Here is a 20,255-nt window from a genome sequence, read left to right as displayed (position 1 = left end):
CAGACACGTGATTACTGGTCTAAAATCTTTCCCACAAGAACGGTCGTTTCAGTACCGCCCACTTCCTGCCGATCCACTCCGGTTAAACCGATGTGCTGATAAAAATTGTCTCGTTAAAGAGATGTAATTTCTGCCGAGTGTAGTCCAGTTAAACCGATGTCCGGTTAAAAGGTGTCCGGATAAGAGGGAGTCTACTGTATATTAAAAACACTTGACAGCCTTAATGGGCTTAGTTGTTTTCTTTGAATGGTATGACAAGTTTAATTTTTACCTGGAACTAGGTTATTTTAAGTTATTATTAATGTACGTACATTTATTCTAAATGAGGAAATATTTTATTAAAAGTTTGATTTTAAAAACCATTACAAAAAAAAGGACAAAGTACAATACTATCCATCGACTGAGCCTGTATCATTGTTTATCCAGCCAGCAGAGAATGAATTACTAGAGACATCTGGGAGAAGTAGCATACTCGTAGCCTTGTTGGCTCTAATCCATGACCCAAAGCCAAACATTTTTCTGTTTGATCTCATTAACAGATTGTGGGGATTATTAAACAAAATAAACCACCAATAATAAATTGCCTTAATATTATACCCTTGATGGCGACGTAAAGCTAACACTGAATAGTAAAGTTTGCAATTAGAATGCAAATTTTACCAGTAATTTAAAGAGAGGGATAAATTAACACATTCTTCAATATTGTATGTATGATAAAATTAAGATAAAAGCTTGTATTTATATTACCAAGTACCTCTTTCAAACTAGTATAATTCATCAGTAGGCCCTAAAGTGACAAGCTCAAGTTTAACATCCGAGGCAAAGTTGGGGTTGGAAAATAAGCGAGAGTCAAAAATACACGTTTGGTCTATGTGGAGAACTATATTTTGTCAACAAAATGTTGTACATTTATAAGTCAGCTCCTAAAATTGTTTAAGTCTTGTTTTGGAGCACAAACAACTGTTACTGATCCATTGAACTATTTTTTTATATTTTCTTAGTATGAAGGAAGTTAGATGCATCAGGTATTATTCCTCCAGAGCAGTAGGAAACTCAAGTTCAAATTATAAAATATCTGTACATTTAAATTAGTCAAAATGTTAATAAGGGGGTAGTTATTGTAGCCAGAGCGGTGAGCATTGTGCAGAAGTTTCTATATCTACAGGGTCTTCCAGCGTGAGCTTTGTAGTACATGACGGCGAGGGGGGAAATGAGTAAGGGGGTTTAGGAGTGTGACGGCCTGGCATATTTGCCTCATTTTGTTGTTATTTGTTAACTTTGAGCTTAAGCTAATTGGCCTAACTCCCTAAACCTGGCCCGTTGGCTATCTCCGAATATTTGCTAGGTTGATGTGTCAACCATATCTAGCAAATATTGTAGTTTATTTAACTTCATATAAGTCTCCAAGTGAACCTTAAAACTCATACTCCAATTCATTTTATTACTTTGTAGCCCTACAATAATCCTAACCAGACGTCGTGGCTTGGCCGGATATACCTTGGAATGCGCTGACTTTGCAGTGCTTGTGGATCTCGATAAGCAATGTTACATTTCTAGACTCGTTTCTCGCTTCAATTAGTTTCATTAGTGCCTGTTGTAATCAATTGGGCGCAGCACTAGTCGGACAGCCATTGTTACATTGAATCATGGGCTGAGCGCTCAGCGTGCGCTGATTGGCTGACGATGGTCATGTAACCACGCTGACGCTTCTGTACCGACAACGCCGAAGCCTCAGATTGCGCCGAGATGTAGGGTCCTAAGGTCGGGTCCGCGCCGGCGGTCTCACCCTTTCTTTCTCTTACTCCTTTCTTCTAAGTCCGTGTATGTTCTAAATTCAGTATTTTAAAATTCTTTAATATTTTGTCAGTCGCAATTACGCATTGTTAGTTGTTTTCTCTTGTATCATTGTAATTGGACGTAATTATGTAAAGTTTCATTATTTGATAATTAATAAATTAGCTGATCCCTATTCGTGAGTTAAATTGGTCTCTCCTGTTCCCAACTGGTACGAAGACTACAAGAGATGGTGTCGACCTGCGACAGGGGAAGCGAAGATGTTGGATTTTGCCCTATACATCAGCAACTAATGCTAGATAATCGTTAAGTAGACCATTTAACTACTAGTTTCACAATACTAGATCTAGTTTCCTCCGTACTATACTTCTCTGCGCATACTCAAACAAAATTCTTAAAGCAGATGATTTTGCAAGTTTGGTTGAGCTTTATGTGCTACAATTATTTTTAAAATTAAGGTAAAATTCAATTCATTTGTTCACGGCATATACTAGTTTACAAAATGATTCCATAATTTTTACACACATTTTTGCAATTAACAAGATGACAATAACATTGCAAGCTACAAGCAGGTATATAAAACAAACAACAACTTAATTATTAACAATTAATTACAGGACTAACACTCCAAAAAAACATATATGATAGACAATTTAATAAAAGTACTATAAAGGGCAACAAAAAAGAGAAAAACAAAACCATCCAAAAGACGGGCAAAGAGCCAAATTGAGACTGAAAAATACAATGAAACAAAAAAAAAACATTTCACGTTATTAAAACAAACAATGTGAAAAGCATTGGTAACAATAATAAAAACAGTGACATCTAAAATTTGAAAGTTATTACAAAAGAGAAAAAAAATCTCTGAAAAGCAATAACAGATATACAGAGTGACAATTAAGTCTTAGGACGACTTAATATCTTTAAAACGAAAAGAGATATCACATCCAAATATGGCATATCATTACCGGTACTAGTAAGCTTCTTTTTTGTATACATGGTGATCGGATGTCACCTATGGGGGACGGCCTATAGAGGGTAAGTTTACAATCTTAAAGGTAAGCATAGGTTGATGTGTAGATTAAATTAAAGGTGTTGTTAAACTAAAAACAATGCTGCAAACCAGGCCTCAAATGGACAACCGTGTCAAAAATGGTTGTGATATCTCTTTTCGTTTTAAAGATATAAAGTCGTCCTAATACTTAATTGTCACCCTGTATACTTAAAAGTAAAAGATATTTGTTGTATGCTATAATGGGTATGCTAAACTCCAATTACGTTTTAAATAGTGGTGTAAATCCAAACTAGTTTGGTCTTGTAATGTAGAGACATGGACTGACCTTGTACAAGGGAATGATTGAGCCACTTAACATAGTAGCTGGTTGGATAGTGCAGCAGAACCTCATTACTGGCTATGGAGAAAGGCAAGAGCATAGTTGCACACAAACATATAGAGAAGGAGAATGTTGCAAGCCACAAACTGAAACAAAACACATCACTGACACATTACAAACTGAAACAAACGTACAGGGTTAGTTTTAAATGAGTTCCCCCCAACTTTTTTCTACATTTCTTAAGATATTAACTCCGGACCTTGTCAGATCATTTTAGAGTAGAAAGTACTTAATTTTTACTAGGTATACATTTTTGGCCTCCATCTTGGGTCCGCCATATTGGATACAAAAAATTATTTTCAAATGTAAAGGTGGAGTTGTGACCCATTGTTTCAAATTAGATTTTTATGCTAAATACAATGCTGCAATCTGTTTTTCAAAATCTTCCATTACAAAGTTATTAGGAATTTCTGTATAAATTTTATTGGCCGAAAGAAAATTAATAATTTGTTAAAATGAAGTCAATTTGACCTTACAATAATCAGAGTCTTAACTCTTAATCTTTGTTTTTTTCTAGCAAATATAGGAGATTGGGGGCGAATTCTAACATTGTGTCATATAAAAATGTATACGAAAATTATTTTTGAATATTCCTACAGTGTTAGCAAAACGGGAGTGCCGATGGAGACCAGGTCAAGTCCCTTCAAAAGCACGCACCCCCACAGGTCTCCATCGGCACTCCCGCTTTGCTATCACTATAAACCTTTTAACGGATTAAGATTATGAAAAACAGATTGTAGCATCGTATTCAGCGTAAAAATGTGGTTTAAAACAATTGATCAACAACCCCACCTTTACATTTTAAAATAATTTTTTGTATCCAATATGGCGGATCCAAGATGGCGGCTGAAAATGTCCAATTCGTCAAAAAGAAGCAAATATGACCCGAAAATGTTGAGTGGTAGATTTCTTTCCTTTTCTAGCAAATTATTGAGACTAGGGGCACATTAACATTAGGTTATAAACGAAATGGTTCAAAAATAAATTTTTGAAAATTCGTTATAACTTTTCAACGGATCAATATTTTGAAAAACGGATTAAGGCATTGTACTCAGCATAAAATTCTAGTTTGAAATGACGAGTCACAGCCTTACCTTTACATTAAAAAACTTTGTATCCATTATGGCGGATCCAAGATAGCAGCCAAAAATGTATACCCAGTCAAAATGAAGTACTTACTAGTCTACAATGATCTGACGTGGTGCGAAGTTGATATCTTAAGAAATATAGAAAAAATTAGGGGGTGAGCTCATTTAAAACTCACCCTGTATAACAGACTTATGTACAATCTTACACAGTTCACATTTTCAAATTCTTAACATAAAACATTATTTAATAAAACACACCAACATTGAATTAGTCAATTTGGTAGAAGTTAGTTGTAGGCCTACAATAATTTATCTCAAACCTTTAACTAGATACCGGCATTCTCTGAGTTAGTATAAAAAACCCCATATGATCAATTATGATCAAAAACAGATGTGATTTTCTTTTTAAAACATTCCGATGTAGTAGGAGTAAACATCAACAGAAGAAATACGAGGCACGTTTTTATTTAAGTACTGTTTTTGAATTTCTCCGTTCCAGTGCTGCGATTGGCATTTTTGACATTTTTGCTGTGAATGGGTATCTATTGGTAAGCCCTAGCCGGAAATTCAAGAACAATCGGCCGTGTTCACATCCGGTTTCGAGCATTTAAAGTGGTACCGCCAATTGAGACTGCCGCCGACTGTGAAGTGCACGCTGTAATTAGATTTTTAAGTGCTAAAGGTGTGAAAGCCATGGAAAATCATTGACAGATTAGTGAAGTGTATGGCGAGAACACTATGAGTGACATAATGGTACGCAAGTGGGTAAGGGCATTTAAATACAGCCCCACCAACGTTCATGATGAGTAACACACTGGGCGGCGTCATTACTGTCCCCGTACCCAGTGCGTTGTTCATCATGAACGTTGGTGGGGCCGTCTTTAAATGTCCTTACCTACTTGCATACCATTTCGTCAGTCATAATGATCTCGCTATACATTTCACTAATCTGTCGATGATTTTCAATGGCTTTCACACCTTTAGCCCTTAAAAAGCTAATTACAGCGTCCACTTTTAACAGTCGGCGGCAGTCTTAATTGGCGGCACCATTTTGAATGCTCATAACCGGATGTAAACATGGCCGATTGTTCTCGAATTGCCGGCTAGGGCTTACCAATAGATGCCCATTCACAGCGCAAATGTCGAAAATGCCAATCGCAGCGCTGGAACGGAGAAATTTAAAAACGGTACTTACTTAAAAACATGCCTCGTATTTATGAAAATAAACAATGGAAAGATTGTAATAAAATAATAAGTATAATGATGCTAATTAGTCAATTCCTTTAACATTATAAGTGAACCATTATAAATCAATTAATAAAATTAAAAATCATTTGAGGCATCCAATAACAGTAATATTTAGACCTTTCTGAATCATTGGTTGAACAGTACTCCAATCACCTTACTATTAAAATTATATTGGAGGAAACAAGCCACTGAAAGTTGTCATTAGGCCATCAGCCAAGGCTAGTAGCCAAAGAGAATATTCCAATCAGAATAAGAATATCAGAACTACTGTCTATTGGACTGCTGCAAGAAGAAAAAACTAGTTCTACAGCAGGAAATGTTGTCCATTCCTGTCTTATGAGCAAACTTGACAAATGAATAACTTTGTGATATTCTATAACACTTGGATAGACAGACAGTGTCATGATGCACTCGTAAAACGTTCTCACTACTACCAAATGCAGGGAAACAAATTATGGCTTTGGAGGTCTTGTGATGGCAGGAATACTACGGGGATATTTGTTTTAATAGCATACATTAAAGTTTGCATCTCTGTCAAATCACTGATATAGGATTACCTATCCTTACACGTGTGTTGTCATACAATAACTGATATGGACATGACGGTCACATTTCAGGATGGAGATATAAAACTAGAGCACTTACTAGGGTACCGTTCATTTTAAATTTAGTTTTGTTCAATTGCACGGGTAGTTGTACATTTCAATATTAAATTACATAATATAGTCTAATATAAGAAATAAAAATTGCGTCACAATCTGGAAGGTAAAAAGCTGTTTGAGGAACTTTGTACAATCAGCTTGTGCAATCTTAGCACTTGGATGCTGTGATTATTGGAATAAAAATGTGTGGGGAGGGTTCTAGAGTAACTCTCTGTCCACATAGTAGGCAGGTATGACTGCTGATACTCATTCAGTAAGCCTTATGGCACACAGAGAAATATTCTGCAGGTTTCTCCTCAAAAGTTAAAGAAATTTACTCACCAATAGGCCTACACTCATCATAAGCGAATTTCCATTTGTTTGAATTGATTTTGAATCAAATCTATTTAAATAGCATTATGTTTAACGAGTACCTAGGTTTGCTGCTACAAGGAAACTAATAAAGTGTGCTTTTTTTATTAAAATATTATTAGCTTAGTATAAAATAAATAAATTGGCCAAGTTTGATCAAAATTTATCCATAAACAAGCAAATGACGACATTTTACAATATTCTCCATAAGAATAACATAGAAATTTTAAATTTACAATTTTTTGCATTTTCCAGTAATTGTACCAAACACTTTGACATAGGTACTAAATTATTTCTTTTTTCAAGGTTTAGAGAGAAATTGAGAAATTTTGTGTTTTGAGGGTCAAAAATGAGATAAACCATTTTTTACCTCATAGACCCCCCCCCCTTGTTAAACCCCATTTCCATGGTCCGATCATGCTGGTTCGCGAACTCATTTAAGTTTATCCCGCCTTACACATTTAAACCAAATTTTATCAAAATCGGACAAAAAGTACTCAAAGTTATTCGTGTCCACGGACGTATATACACATATATAAAAATTTGAACAAATGATGTTTTTGGCCTCTGGGGACATCAAAATGAAAAAGTTAATCGCTCCTGGGCCTAGGTCTTACCGTGCCACCTACGGTAATAGCTACTTCCCTATAGGGAAATTCGATAAAATGAAAATAATTTAAGGCTTGTGGTTTGCCCATAGTTGCCTCTATTCAAATAGATATAAAGCTTGATATGAACACTAAATAAAATACCAACCTTATCCTATGAACAGTATAGTCATCTTCATCAATAGGAAAGAAATCATCATGATGTTTTTCCCTGAATTTGTTAATTATAAAGTAGCTTAAGGCGTAGAGAGCAATGAACAACAGCAGGAATATCTGAAAAATAAAAGAGGAAATAACACTACTGCTATACTTTGGCTCTAAACCATTTATAACTCAACATAGAGTTGTAGTTCTAATGGTTAGAGAGCAGGACTTCGGTCCAGGGTTCAAATCCCTCCAAATCACCAATGGATTTTATGTTATAGGTGATAGCGCCGCAACCCCTAGGTCTAGCCTGAAGTAATGTGCAAAACAATTATGGACTCTGTGCCTAGCGTCCTAGGGGAAAAAATGTTAATATTATAAATAAATAAATGGCTGTTTTTTATCAAGCTGTTTTTCAGTTTATAAACCTATTATCTACAATTTAGGTATATTATTACCTTACTTCACCTTATCCTAAAGCAACTTAAGTCAACCAACAGAAAATTAAATTTATATACTTCCTCATTTAAACATAAAATATGTATTTCTAGACTATGCCATAGTTTTATCACATAAACCACCGCCGAAGAAAACCTGCAGAAGAAGCAAATTTCCATTTACCTGGCTAGATTTCCACTAAAATATTCCCGTTATTGCTAGATTTATTTCTGATTTGAATTACATTATTCAGATTTATTTCCTAGCTAAACAACATTAATTTTAGTGAGTAGGCTACTTATGTTTGCTGCTACTGGGAAGGAATTAAGGTGTGTTTCTATTGAAATGTTGATAGCTGAGTATGAAATAAACAAAATTGCCAAATTTGATTTAAATATATCCATAAACAAGCCAACTACAACACTTTATTTATTCTACATAAGAATAACAAGGGAGTTTCATGCACTTTTTTGAAATTCCTCCATAACCATTAGGCATACAATCACGCTTCAATATACGAGGCCTAAATTATTTACATTTTTAAGGTCTACGATATGGATAGAAATAAATTGAGAAATTTGATCTTTTTAGGGTTAAAATGGGGAAAAGATTCTACCGCATAAACCCCCGTTCCTATAGTCTGATCATGGTGGTTCACAAACTCGTTTGAATAAACGTAGGTTTACACGTCTGGATCATGGGATCATTTTTGCTCTAATTATCGCGCTTTAATTACTATAACAAGTAAATGTGATGATGATATTTCGGGTGTGGTCATATTAGACGAGGGTTGTGAAAGACGACTTCAGGAATGTTTACCTAATTGGTAACCTTCGTGGGCTTGGAGCTTCATTGACCCATGAACCCAAGCATTATGTAACACAGAATTTCATTGAAAGGATGAAATTATCTTTTTAGAAGAAATATTCTAAAAGTTGTTCACCCAAAATAGAGACTGTGCAAATAGTGAATATGATTTCAATACAATAAATTAACATATAGACAACATTTTACTGAAATTTAAATTTATACGAGATTTTTTTAAATAAAAAACAGATATGTTAATTAGATAAAAAAAAGGTTCATGTCTTTTTTGATTGCTTAACTGAAACCTTTTTATCAATATCTCTTTAAAATATAATTTTGAACCTGACTAAACCAGCTACATGTTTAGGCATACAGACTAGTGCTAGTCCAGTGACATGAGGTAATCTGGTTATGAAAACATTTAGGCCTAATCAAGTCCAGGATACCAGGTAATCAGTAGTAAGCAGTGTGATAACTATTGACAAGATAACATTTGACCATGAGACCAAGCATTCCACAAGCATGATAGTTATGTTCTTTGTTCATTTGCATACCTGTTAGAATACAGGCAATAATATCAATGATATCAATCAAAATATGAAACTGCGGGCAGAAGACTAGTTTTTACTTTTAGGCTTTTATATGGCAGTGACATTATGGCAGTGATATGTTCCTCAAGGCTACCGAGTATTATATCTAAGTTTTCTTTATTCATATCTTTGACATTATTCAAACCAAATGAAATTACAATTGCCTATATTATAAACAAATCGAAGACAAACAATTGATAAAGCAGCTTAAATTAAACAGAGAAAGGCTTTGTTTTACCTAGACCATTTTATAAATTTAGAAACATCTTAAATCTAAAAATTAAGTCAACAATCAACATTCCCCACTATTTATAGTATGTATACAAATTATTAGGAATGAATGATCTTAAAACTTTTTAGATAATAAAAAATACTCTGAAGTATGATTTATAAAATCTGAGTAGGTACAGAAACAAAAATCTATGACCGAAAATGACTTCAATTGTATTGAAGTAAAGTATCCTATTTAGTCAAACATTCATTAACACAAAACTATAAAAAAAATTGCCTCTGATGCTGAAATGGATTTGATCTAACTACATCGGGCAGTTTCCTGTGATATTTTGCCATACTGACAATATCTTTAGTAGATTTAGATTATTTGTATTGGGAACAAAGATAATTGTCAGGATTAGTGTTATATTAGTTAGTTGTTATATAATACTGACTCGTGCCAGTAAATAGTTTCTTTAAGTTTAAAGTGGGCACTGTTTTTAATTTGTTATTGAGTTATTTCATTTATAAATTTTGTTAAATACAAATAGTAGCTAGTAACAAACTGCATTTCTATTTTTAATTTGTATATACTGAACAAGGCTACAACATACAATTGTTTGATCTGACAAGTTAGGATAACTTTGCTTCTACATAAGATGAAATGTGGCTGAAAGCCAACTATTTGTATACAATTGACCTACTAACTCTCTTGTCTGGGGCCTCTTGTTATCTGGATGGACAGAAAATGTGTAATGTTTTCAAGATTATTCAGAAAATTCAAATTTCTGAAATAAATTAGCCAATTGGAGATCTTGATCATTTTACAATGGTTTGCATAATATTTTTTGGTGTTTTCTTTTGTTTTCATAGGGTCTATATGTTAATTAATAGATTCTGGTTTTTCCATAACAAATAAATAGAAACAAGTGCAGCATAAAAGCAAACAAGTAAATATGATAACATTATATTCAGAAAAACTTTTATAACACGTTACTAATTAATTATGTCATCTTAAAAATTGACAATAAATTAAAATATAAATGTCAGAAGGTCAAAACTGTAATATCCCAACTAAAAGAAAACTTGCCAAACATTGTCCAATAAATTATAATATTAACAACAAGTTGTCTTTTTAACAGTTGAAAGTTTGTCTCAATGCTGACAGTTGTTGCAACAAAACAGAGATGAACCATCAAATCATTAAATTGCCTGAGTTGTTCGGTTTAATCGATTTAGAAAATATGTGGATTCAATATGTAGTAGTTTCACTATTTGTTACACACTGTTTGTCATAGTAAATGGTTGATTTGTTTTTTACACGTCACATTTAAATTCCTAATATTACCAAGGATTAGTCTCTTATATTACATTTATTTATTTTATTATATTTATTTACAACATCACAATACATTAAATAAAATTGGCAGGTGAATAGTCAAATAAAATAAGTACTAATATATCTAGATGTCTTAAACTAAAGAACATTTTTTGAATTCACTATAAGATATCGTAAATTAGTGATGCAATTATCAGCCTGACGTATGTATGGTTCAAAAGATGAATTGATAGAAGAGTGGCAGTGGCACACTTTGACCAACACAAGCAAACCTCACTTAGTTGTCAATGACCTAATGCCACAATTGTGACTCATCAGTAATCTCTAACACTTTTTAGTGCTAAGATTTCTTTAGCCTACCTCAAATAAGTGGTACAAAATACTTATGAATTAAATATATGTAAATAATGTTCACCATCATGTATAAAATGATTTCCCTAAACTCATAAAATGATTAAAAATAAAATGTATCGATGCAAATACTTGGTTGGTAAAACCACAGACTACAGACCAAATACAGTACTGTAATAGTTGTCCATAGTCTGTGGTAAACATAGCGATGGCTGTAAATAGTATGTTTGATATAACCACAAACAAAAAAATAGTTAGAAAAACTTTCTTCTATTACAATTTTAAAACAGTTGCCATCAAACTTTTTTATCCCTTAATCAAATCAAAACTGTTGCATGTGTTTAATAATGAAAATGCAATTTATAAAACTTGAATTAATTTCCTTTAGAATGTGAAGTGAGTTTATGTATTTTAATTCCCACGACTTTTAATAATTAAAAAATACACCCACCTCAGCAAACCTGCAGACTTAACGAATTTCAATTCGTCTGATTGGATTTTTACGCGAATATTTCCATAAACAAGACATATTTATTATTAAAATTAACAATTTAATATACCTGTCCAGTGACCACTCACCAAGGTCATGAACAGTAATGTGATATTTTTGTAAACACCCAAACTAATTTTAGTTCCTGGTGGCTAATCTTGTAACTTCTACACTAAAAATAGTCCCTGGATCTGAATCAATGAAATTGAGTTATTTAATCTACGGGAGCTTCATTGAAAACTAGAGATATTAAAAATAAATCTAAGCAGTACACAAAATAAAACCAAATCTTAAGATTGGTTATGCAGAGAATATTAAGGTTGTAAAAAACATTAGTACCTCACCTACTTTTGCAAGCAAAATGGGCCTTCAGGTCTGTGCGTTGGAATACATATAAAGTATAGTGAGAAGTTGATCATCTTATGTTCTTATAAGCCCATTTTTTTACATACTCAGGGTGGGAAATTGCCTACGGGCCAACACGGTTTGGGGGAGCAAAGGGGACATGAAATGCAAATATTGGTAAACAATTTTACATGCACGGTATGCAGCGAGCACAGCAGTAACTACAGGTGTCAGAGCATTCTGTACATTGTGTGAGAAGTGGGTCGTAAAATTGTCTCTACTGCAATCAAACCATATGATGAGAGTGGGGAGAGGGGGGAGAATTGGAGAACACTGACTATATACATTACAGATGTAAGGCCAGATGAATAAAGTAAGCAGCACAGAAAGAATGGGACAGGTACTGTACTTTTATTAATTATTCTTCAAAGATAAAGATGTCTGAAGAAGTTACATGCTTTTTGAATGCTCTGGAGAGGAGATGGAAAAGAGAAGAGAGACAGACAAGAAGTATGACTCATAGACACATTGAGTGGTCAAGCAGGCATAACAGTGCAGAAATGAGGTCACAGACCCTGCCTCAGGCTGTCACACAAATGTCATTACCATCTACCTCAGGAATGTAATGTGGGGGAACAAGGATTTGTTGAACATATTTACGGTATATTTCAACTTTATGAGGAATCTGTTATTTTTGTTAGTTTTGTTTGAATTCAAAATGGAATTAGAAGGCAAAACCCGTACTTAAAAATTCTGTGTTTAAGAGACCGCCATACTCTTTCCTAATTAATGTCACAATTTTTTATACAGAAACATGCTTATGGTTTCATTTATCACTAATAATACATTTAAGTACTAAAGTTTATATGTAGGCTAACATAGAGAAGAATGACTATTTACATTTCAACAAGCCTTTAACTAGGTTAAGACTATACAACAATTCAAATTCATGTTTAAAGGTTATCTTTGAGCATACTAGGCCCTACTCTTTCTTTTATTCAACTGTCATTGCTTGGGCTGGTTGAGAGCGGTCATGGTTCAGAACCTGTGGACAATACAGCAGGATGGGAGTTGGCTGAGCTTCTGTCTCTGATTACCAGATAACAGTCAAGCCTTTTGGGTTCAAGTAAAACATGGAAATAGACAATACAAAATATATAGGGTGTCCCACAAAGAGGTTTAAAAACGTTTGATTTTATATTAGTCTACTTGCCCATTTATGCCCAAAACATTTTGAATTTTTACACAATTTATAAAATAGGCCTGGGTTTTTAAAATATGCTGGGAAAATTTCAGCTCCCTAACCCTTGCAGGAACAAAATGGTGGCATAATATTGAAAAAAGATGTTAAACAGATTAAAAAATTGTGTTTTTGGTTTTATAAAATATTCTTACTATCACATTCTAGGGAAATAAGGCTTTTTTAAATCAGTAAACTAGAACATAGCCTAATAAAAAACCTAATAGTAGGCTAGAGTCCAAAATTATTCAAACTGTAATCCATTCACAGCGACACACTATGTTTGTATGTATGTACATGATATCTTCTTTTCCCTAATTTAATTTAGAATAAAATGTTTATAACAGTTTTTTATTTAGTGACTGTTAGTCTTTTACCTCATGTCTGGTTACTCAGAAACAGCAAAATTTGTCCATCTTCTGGATTTGAACCCATAACTTATAGGAATTCAGTCTTGCAAGGTAAGGGTATTGTACTACATATTTAAAGATAGGCCTCGCCTATTTTGTGTTTAAATAGAAAATATAGCCTATATGTTTGGACCTATAGCCTATATGTGACACATGTCTTCAGTGAAAGTTTTTATAAATATTTAAACATAAAACTCGACAAAGTGCCTTTAAATAGGCTACTCGATACATTTGGAGGTTATCAATGTGACACCTATCTTAGAGGGTTAATTGCCAATTTTTTTTTGTCTCACATTCCAGTGTAAAACATAAAAGCAGGCCCGTTTTTGACAATGTCAGCGCCCTAGGTGGGCCTACAACTATACTCTGCGCGCGATAACTTTTCACTTGGGACGTGCACAACTTGGCAACGCTGCAGGGCTCGCTACCCCATCCTATACCTGTCACATATCGAGCCAAAGCGACAAGAAGCGGGCGCTCGCCTCGGCGGTGCGACGTTGCCGATACAAAATTCAAATGGAACACCAAAAAACCCAAGTGCAAAGTTATCGCGCGCAGACTATAATAGTAGCGCCCCTTTGCAATATAGGCTATATAAAAGGGTGACCACTAACCGAGTAATCCGGGAATTGTGCATGGGTTTTTTAAAACCGGGAATTGTGCATGAATGTTGTATTTCAACCTGAAATTGTCAATTTACTGCGATTGTGCATGACAACAGTGGCCTTTACGTGACCGCAGGAGACGAGAATATGTCTACACATGGCCGAGAGGGATGATCAGGACTTTGCCACAATCGCATAAGACGATGATAATTTCTAGACAACTGCGGGTAACAGTCAGAATTTTGCCACGACCGCGGAAGACGATGATGATCTTCACACGACTGCGGTACCTATATGATTAACATTTTGCCACAATCGCAGGAAGCGAAAACTCACGTCTTCACAACCGGAGGAGACGATTACGATCTCTTCATTACCGAAGGAGATACATAATGATATCAGCCGTGAGGGATGATCAGAATTTTACCGTGATCGCGCAAGGCGATGTTCCACACAACTGAGGGAAAAGATCAGAATTTTGCCACAATCGCGGTAGACGATGATTAGGATGTCATGAGAAATATTTAGAATTTGGCCAGGAGACGATAATGATGTCAACACGGCCGCGAGGGATTATCAGTGGTTTAACTTACCACGATCGCATGCAAATACAATCACCAAATTAGGTAATTCTGAGCAATTACTTGGTCAACCCCAATTTTTTTCATACTTTACTACGGTCATCAGGATGTTCTTCGAAAACAAGAAACATATAATTTAAGCCCCGCAAGGCCATCGTACAGGTTGCAAAGCGATAAGAACTTTCAAATTCCAAGCGATAACAGTGGTTTGCGAGAGACACGCGGAAGGCCAGTTGTGACAGTACCGTTATGGCTATGGCTAGTGGTTCCTCCGATAATCCTTTTTTATTGGACGGGTGAAACACGTTACTTAGTTTCACGGTTTTAAGTGAAGATCAGGACCACGATCGCATGCAAATACAATCACCAAATTATTTTATTATTTTCCAATTTTTGGCGCCCTCCAAAAAAGCCAATTGCCTCGCGCCCTAGGCACGTGCCTACCATGCATATTCGGTAAATCGGCCCTGCATTTAAGGATTAGCTGACACCAGAAACTAGGTCTACTCCAATACTGTCCAAACCGACAGCCGATGGCCTACCTGCATCGTCTCCACTTGACTTGTCCAAACCGCTACAGTTAGTAGGTTAGTAGGTATGATACATATATATATATATATATATATAAGTGTAGGATTTAACATAAAATTGTTTCCCCTTTAAGTGAAAATGTTGACAACATCAGAGCAATTGGGTCTGCGCCTAACCAAGGGATGGATCTTTAGTTGGAAATGTTGTCTCAGTTGAAAGGTTGTTTCAACTTAATTAGGACTAGGGGGTTAATTCGTTATGATAGCATAAGTTTAAACATCAAATATTAGTAGGCCTAGGGTAATTCGTTCAAGCAAGTGCCAGTACAAGAGTCATTTATTCATCCCAACGATGTCTCCATTTAATACAGTTTGGTACTTAAGTACCAGTCATCAAGGTAGTGTAGAAAAGTGTGGAGGAAGCATAAGTTAAGACAATAAAGAATGAATAGGTTAGGTTGAAGGTACTCACAATGTACTCTCTAACAGTGTTGTGGAACATCTGCTCCCTTAAGTCAGGTTCTAGATCTTCTTCTTCCATGATTACCTTTGTTCAACTTCAATATTATATTTCACCACTAAAAAAGTCATGTCACCAAGTAGATATAGTAAGATCACAAAATATGAACTCATGTTTATCACAGATACAAAATGTCCATTATAATGCCCAAACACAATTTTGGCCAACCTTCTGTTGGATCTGATAGGAAATTAATTCACTCCCTACACTAAACATGAGTTTACACATATCATGAATGTATGTTTCATACATTCAGAACAAACATTTTACCCTATCTTAGTCCAACCACAAAACCTCAATGAGTTAGGCTATGTTACCTAGGTTACGTTTACATCAGTCTGTGCCATAACAAATTAGTTTTGGATAATTAATTAAAAGGTTGATATGTTTAAAAATATAAGATAAAATTAACTAAAAAAAATAATTTGAATTCACCACTACTCCAGTTCGCGAACTAAAATGAAAAACAAAAATAAAATAATTTAGGTCTCATATTATTATTCTTCGTCTCTTGCTTGACGCGAAGACTGCTGAGAAGACAACAATAAACGAACAGAACAGTCAACTAAATGACATCTGACATCAGGTCCACAACAGCGACAGTGCAGTACAGCAGACAATACAGACGAAAAGAAACCAGTATTCAACGGATCATTGAGCACATACGTATTTTTATATGATATAAAAATATATTTATATGTTATAAAATATATACATATATTTTTATTTTATCTGTGATTTTTATCTACAATGTCAATTATCCAACACTAAAAACTGTTATTGATGGCTAGCTTGTCTGTATTATGTATTTAGGTATGAATACTGTAATAATTTTATCTTGCCTGTAAACCTTATATTGATGTAATTCGCATGCATTTATATTGTTTGTTACTTAGCTTGTTCTACTAATTGACAAGATCTAATGAAATGAAATGGTTTATTTGCTGTTTACCAATAACATGAAATAGGCCTTATCATACAGTTAATCATTCGTTACCTTTGACTACCTAAGTTTTATTTTTCACACCAATTGTTAAGTCTTCTTCTAATTTTTAAATTGGTTTTGATCTGCTTATTTATTATTGTTTGCTTATAAGACTGACTTGTATGTACCGGTACCATAAATTGTACGTATTGTAAAAACTGTGTTTACCGTAGAAAATAAATAAATGGAATGAAATGAAAATGCAATCAATGGATGAAATGAGGTCAAGAACCCAGACAGCAAACTTTATCCCAGGGACATCGCATAGTAATCCCATATGTCCTGAGAATTTCTCGGGATATGTACGCTAGCCTCAGGATATCCCGCAAAATCCCAGGACGAGTACGATATCCACAGGATATCCTACACTGTAATGTCCCGGGATTTGTAAGTTAACCTCAGGATATCCTGTAAAGTCCCGGGATATGTACGAATGCCATAGGATATCCCAGAATGTCCCATGACATCCCGGGACATGTACAAAATCCACTGGATATCCTGTAATGTCCCGTAATGTCCCGGTAACAAACTGAAGATAAAACTACTACCACTTATAAAATGTATATCTAAATTTAAATGTTCAACAAGGCCAAGGCCAGTATATAATAATTTGTTTTATTCACTACCATTTTCAGAAACTAGGTTTCCATCTTCAGGCTGTGTTTACACTAGTACAAAAAGTAAATATTTACTTAATAAATTAATTTTAAACAAAGTTAAAACAGATTATTTAAAGGATATTGGAAAAATAAAAATAATATTAGAAAAATTTATCTTTTGGATATATTACAGTGTTGTCAAGGGCTGACTTTACTTTACTGACATATTACTACCACTGAGTTCAGGAAAACTAAAATTCTATCATAGTTGTGTGAAACGTGTATTTAATTCTAACTTTAAATTAATAAAATAATCTAAAACAAATTTTAACCATATAACGATCAGTTATAACAGTGCTAATATAATGGTAATTAAATAATCTATTCAAATACCAGTATCCTCTCCAACTACCAGAAAAGCAATTCGACTACTTGAGGCCTAAACAGAATCATATTTAATCAATTTACTCAACTGATAATTAAGCTTTTCATACTAAATCTATATTATTATGTGTTTTTTATGTTCAGGCCCAGACCACACTTTGTTCCAGGGACATCCCATAGTAGTCCCATATGTCCTGAGAATGTCCTGAGAATGTCCTGAGGACTGCCCTGGGATGACCTCGGATGTCCCACAGATATGCTGTGAGCTTATCCGTAGGACATCCCTGGGAGGGGACATTACGCATTCCTGCGGATATCCTGGGATATCCCAGGTTGACCATAGGACTACTATGGGATATCTTGCATATCCTGTCGCAATATCCGTGGGATGTCCTGAGGAGAAAGTGTGCTGTCTGGGAACATAAGTCCAAGGCTGCTCAAGTCAAGGCTGAACGAGTGGTTGCTGAATCACCCTTTATACAGCATCAACGCATCGAGTGGAGGAAACAGCTGAAATTGAAGAGCTCTTTTCCAAAAGGAGCTAAGTCAAAATTAAGTAAATTTTTCAGGAAATGATTTTTTAGTTGTTGGCAATATTTATAGCAATATTGTTTAAGTAGGACTGGAAGTTAAAATTCATTATGTTTAAGATATTTTGTTGTATACTTCATTAAGAGTTACTATGAATAACTTTTTTTTTTTTTATAAAAAAGTAGGATTTTTCCAATAAGTGCTTGATCAATGACTTAGAGCTTTTTGGAAAGAATTTTATGTATTGATTGTTGATAATAATGAAACACTGTCATACAAAAGTTAAGTTGGTAAGTTAGGATGTACAATAAAACACTAAAATTTTTTATATGCAAACCATTATTATTTAATGTAAAATAATAATATTTCAACTATATAAAATGAAAGTAAACTTATTACCCTAAATGAATATACATAGTTATAAAAGAAAGTATACATAAATAAATATTTTAATTTTGTTACAGTTATAGTTGTTATTGTTAGTAGTTATTGTTATAGTTGTGAAAATCAGAGTTATTTGGAAAATTTGATAAATGTTGTCTTATATACAAAATCAAACTATATATGTATATACTGGGAAAAGTAAGAATTTTATGATTTTTTAAAATACTCTTTACAGGATTTTTTTCCTTTAAGTCCAAAAATAATTCTCTTTTGCATTTTATTTTTTTAACATCCACTAGTAACCTAGGTTAGAGCTATTCTGTGGTTAATCATCAGTTATGTGTCAACCCTTGTACTGTGCACAATCTTTAACCACAATTTTCTAGACGAGCGACAAGCACCAAGAACAAGCCTGACACCTATATGTGTACAGAAAACCTGAACAGTAGTTTTAGTATTTTAAATGCATGAAAATATGTGTTTTTTTTAATATTCTTAGAGCTTAGACTGAAACTGGAGGCAAAACTGAACATAATAACTTAATCTGTTAACATATACAGTAGGTCGTTTCAACTATTAGTATAAATTTGTTGACTACTGTTGTATAACATAACAATAAATAATAAATAAATAATTTATTCTGAGGATAACCATTTTAAGGTTAGTAAAGAAGGCATGGATGTCTAGCCATTAGTGTATGTGACTTGTATATTGGATGTCCAGGTTCAAATCCCTGCATAAATGTTAAAATATGTTGAGCTATCTATATGCTGGAATTCTCTATTGAAACTCTGTTAAAAAAACGTTTGCTTGATACTTATTTTTCCCTACAACCTTTATGAAGATTTGGAACTACTGTAATCAACAAAATGCGCAATTACTAGAGTAAAAATTAAAATTACTGTAATACAATTTATATGACAAGTCATATATGTAGGAAAAAATCTGTTCTCCATTAAAAAGATTGTAATTATTGGAATATACTATACCAGCCATATTTATCCATTGTAAATGGATTGATGTACTTTCTATGAGTTCTTCTTTTCGTTGTTTGACTATGTTTCTATGTACACCTGTTTCTATGTAACAAGGCACAGGGCGCTAAGGTGAATGTTTGACATATCTTCCTACCAGGTGATTTTCTTAACAGAACTACAGGTTTAACTTGACCTTAGAAGTAGAGTGGTTAGAAGTATAGGTATTTTTTATTTTGTCAGTGGCAGTGATTGTAGGGACAGACAAGGGTTTGTAATGAGTAGTATTCCATCAATTTATCACTATATTCTTCTGAAAATCCCCCGTGTACTTTAATTACGATTATGTAGTGGAACCTTGATTACCTTCAATCTCCGTCATCCCAAAAGTGTGTATTTAGCTTTTTTACTATACACTTTTGCAGCATTGGAAATTTATAATAAAATACAAAGTATATATTAGCAAGCATGTATGTACTGTAAATAAAATAAAACTATGTGTCATTCACGTGTTAACTGTGTTACTAATTTATAAAACCATTGTAATCCTTCAAACTGTAGTAATTAATTGATACGATAAAGAAATTTCCGTTACAGCTGTCTTTTCAAATCAAATCAAATAATTTATTAACATATACAAATAAACATTA

General features: G+C 33.9%; 1 protein-coding gene across 2 annotated transcripts in view; it reads right to left on the bottom strand.

Moving 5' to 3' along the window:
- Positions 1 to 16,241, bottom strand: part of LOC128998407 (protein Lilipod) — a 41,700-nt gene extending 25,459 nt beyond the window's left edge. Inside the window, exons 1-3 of one of the 2 annotated variants that reach the window (XM_054424526.1) lie at positions 15,701 to 16,241; positions 7,294 to 7,418; positions 3,135 to 3,274 (exon numbers count right to left, since the gene is read on the bottom strand). In XM_054424526.1, the coding sequence (XP_054280501.1) occupies positions 3,135 to 3,274; positions 7,294 to 7,418; positions 15,701 to 15,769 (334 nt within the window). In that variant the 5' untranslated portion in view covers positions 15,770 to 16,241. The remainder of the gene's footprint in view (positions 1 to 3,134; positions 3,275 to 7,293; positions 7,419 to 15,700) is intronic. The other variant, XM_054424527.1, reaches the window with a different exon arrangement.
- Positions 16,242 to 20,255: the final 4,014 nt, after the last annotated feature.

This window comes from Macrosteles quadrilineatus, unplaced genomic scaffold (assembly GCF_028750875.1).
Source record: "Macrosteles quadrilineatus isolate MER2022 unplaced genomic scaffold, UCM_ALF_1.0 Scaffold_7__1_contigs__length_78375512, whole genome shotgun sequence".
Taxonomy (NCBI): domain Eukaryota; kingdom Metazoa; phylum Arthropoda; class Insecta; order Hemiptera; family Cicadellidae; genus Macrosteles; species Macrosteles quadrilineatus.
The sequence above is the reverse complement of the archived record's forward strand: the minus strand, read 5'-3'. Positions and strand labels throughout refer to the sequence as shown.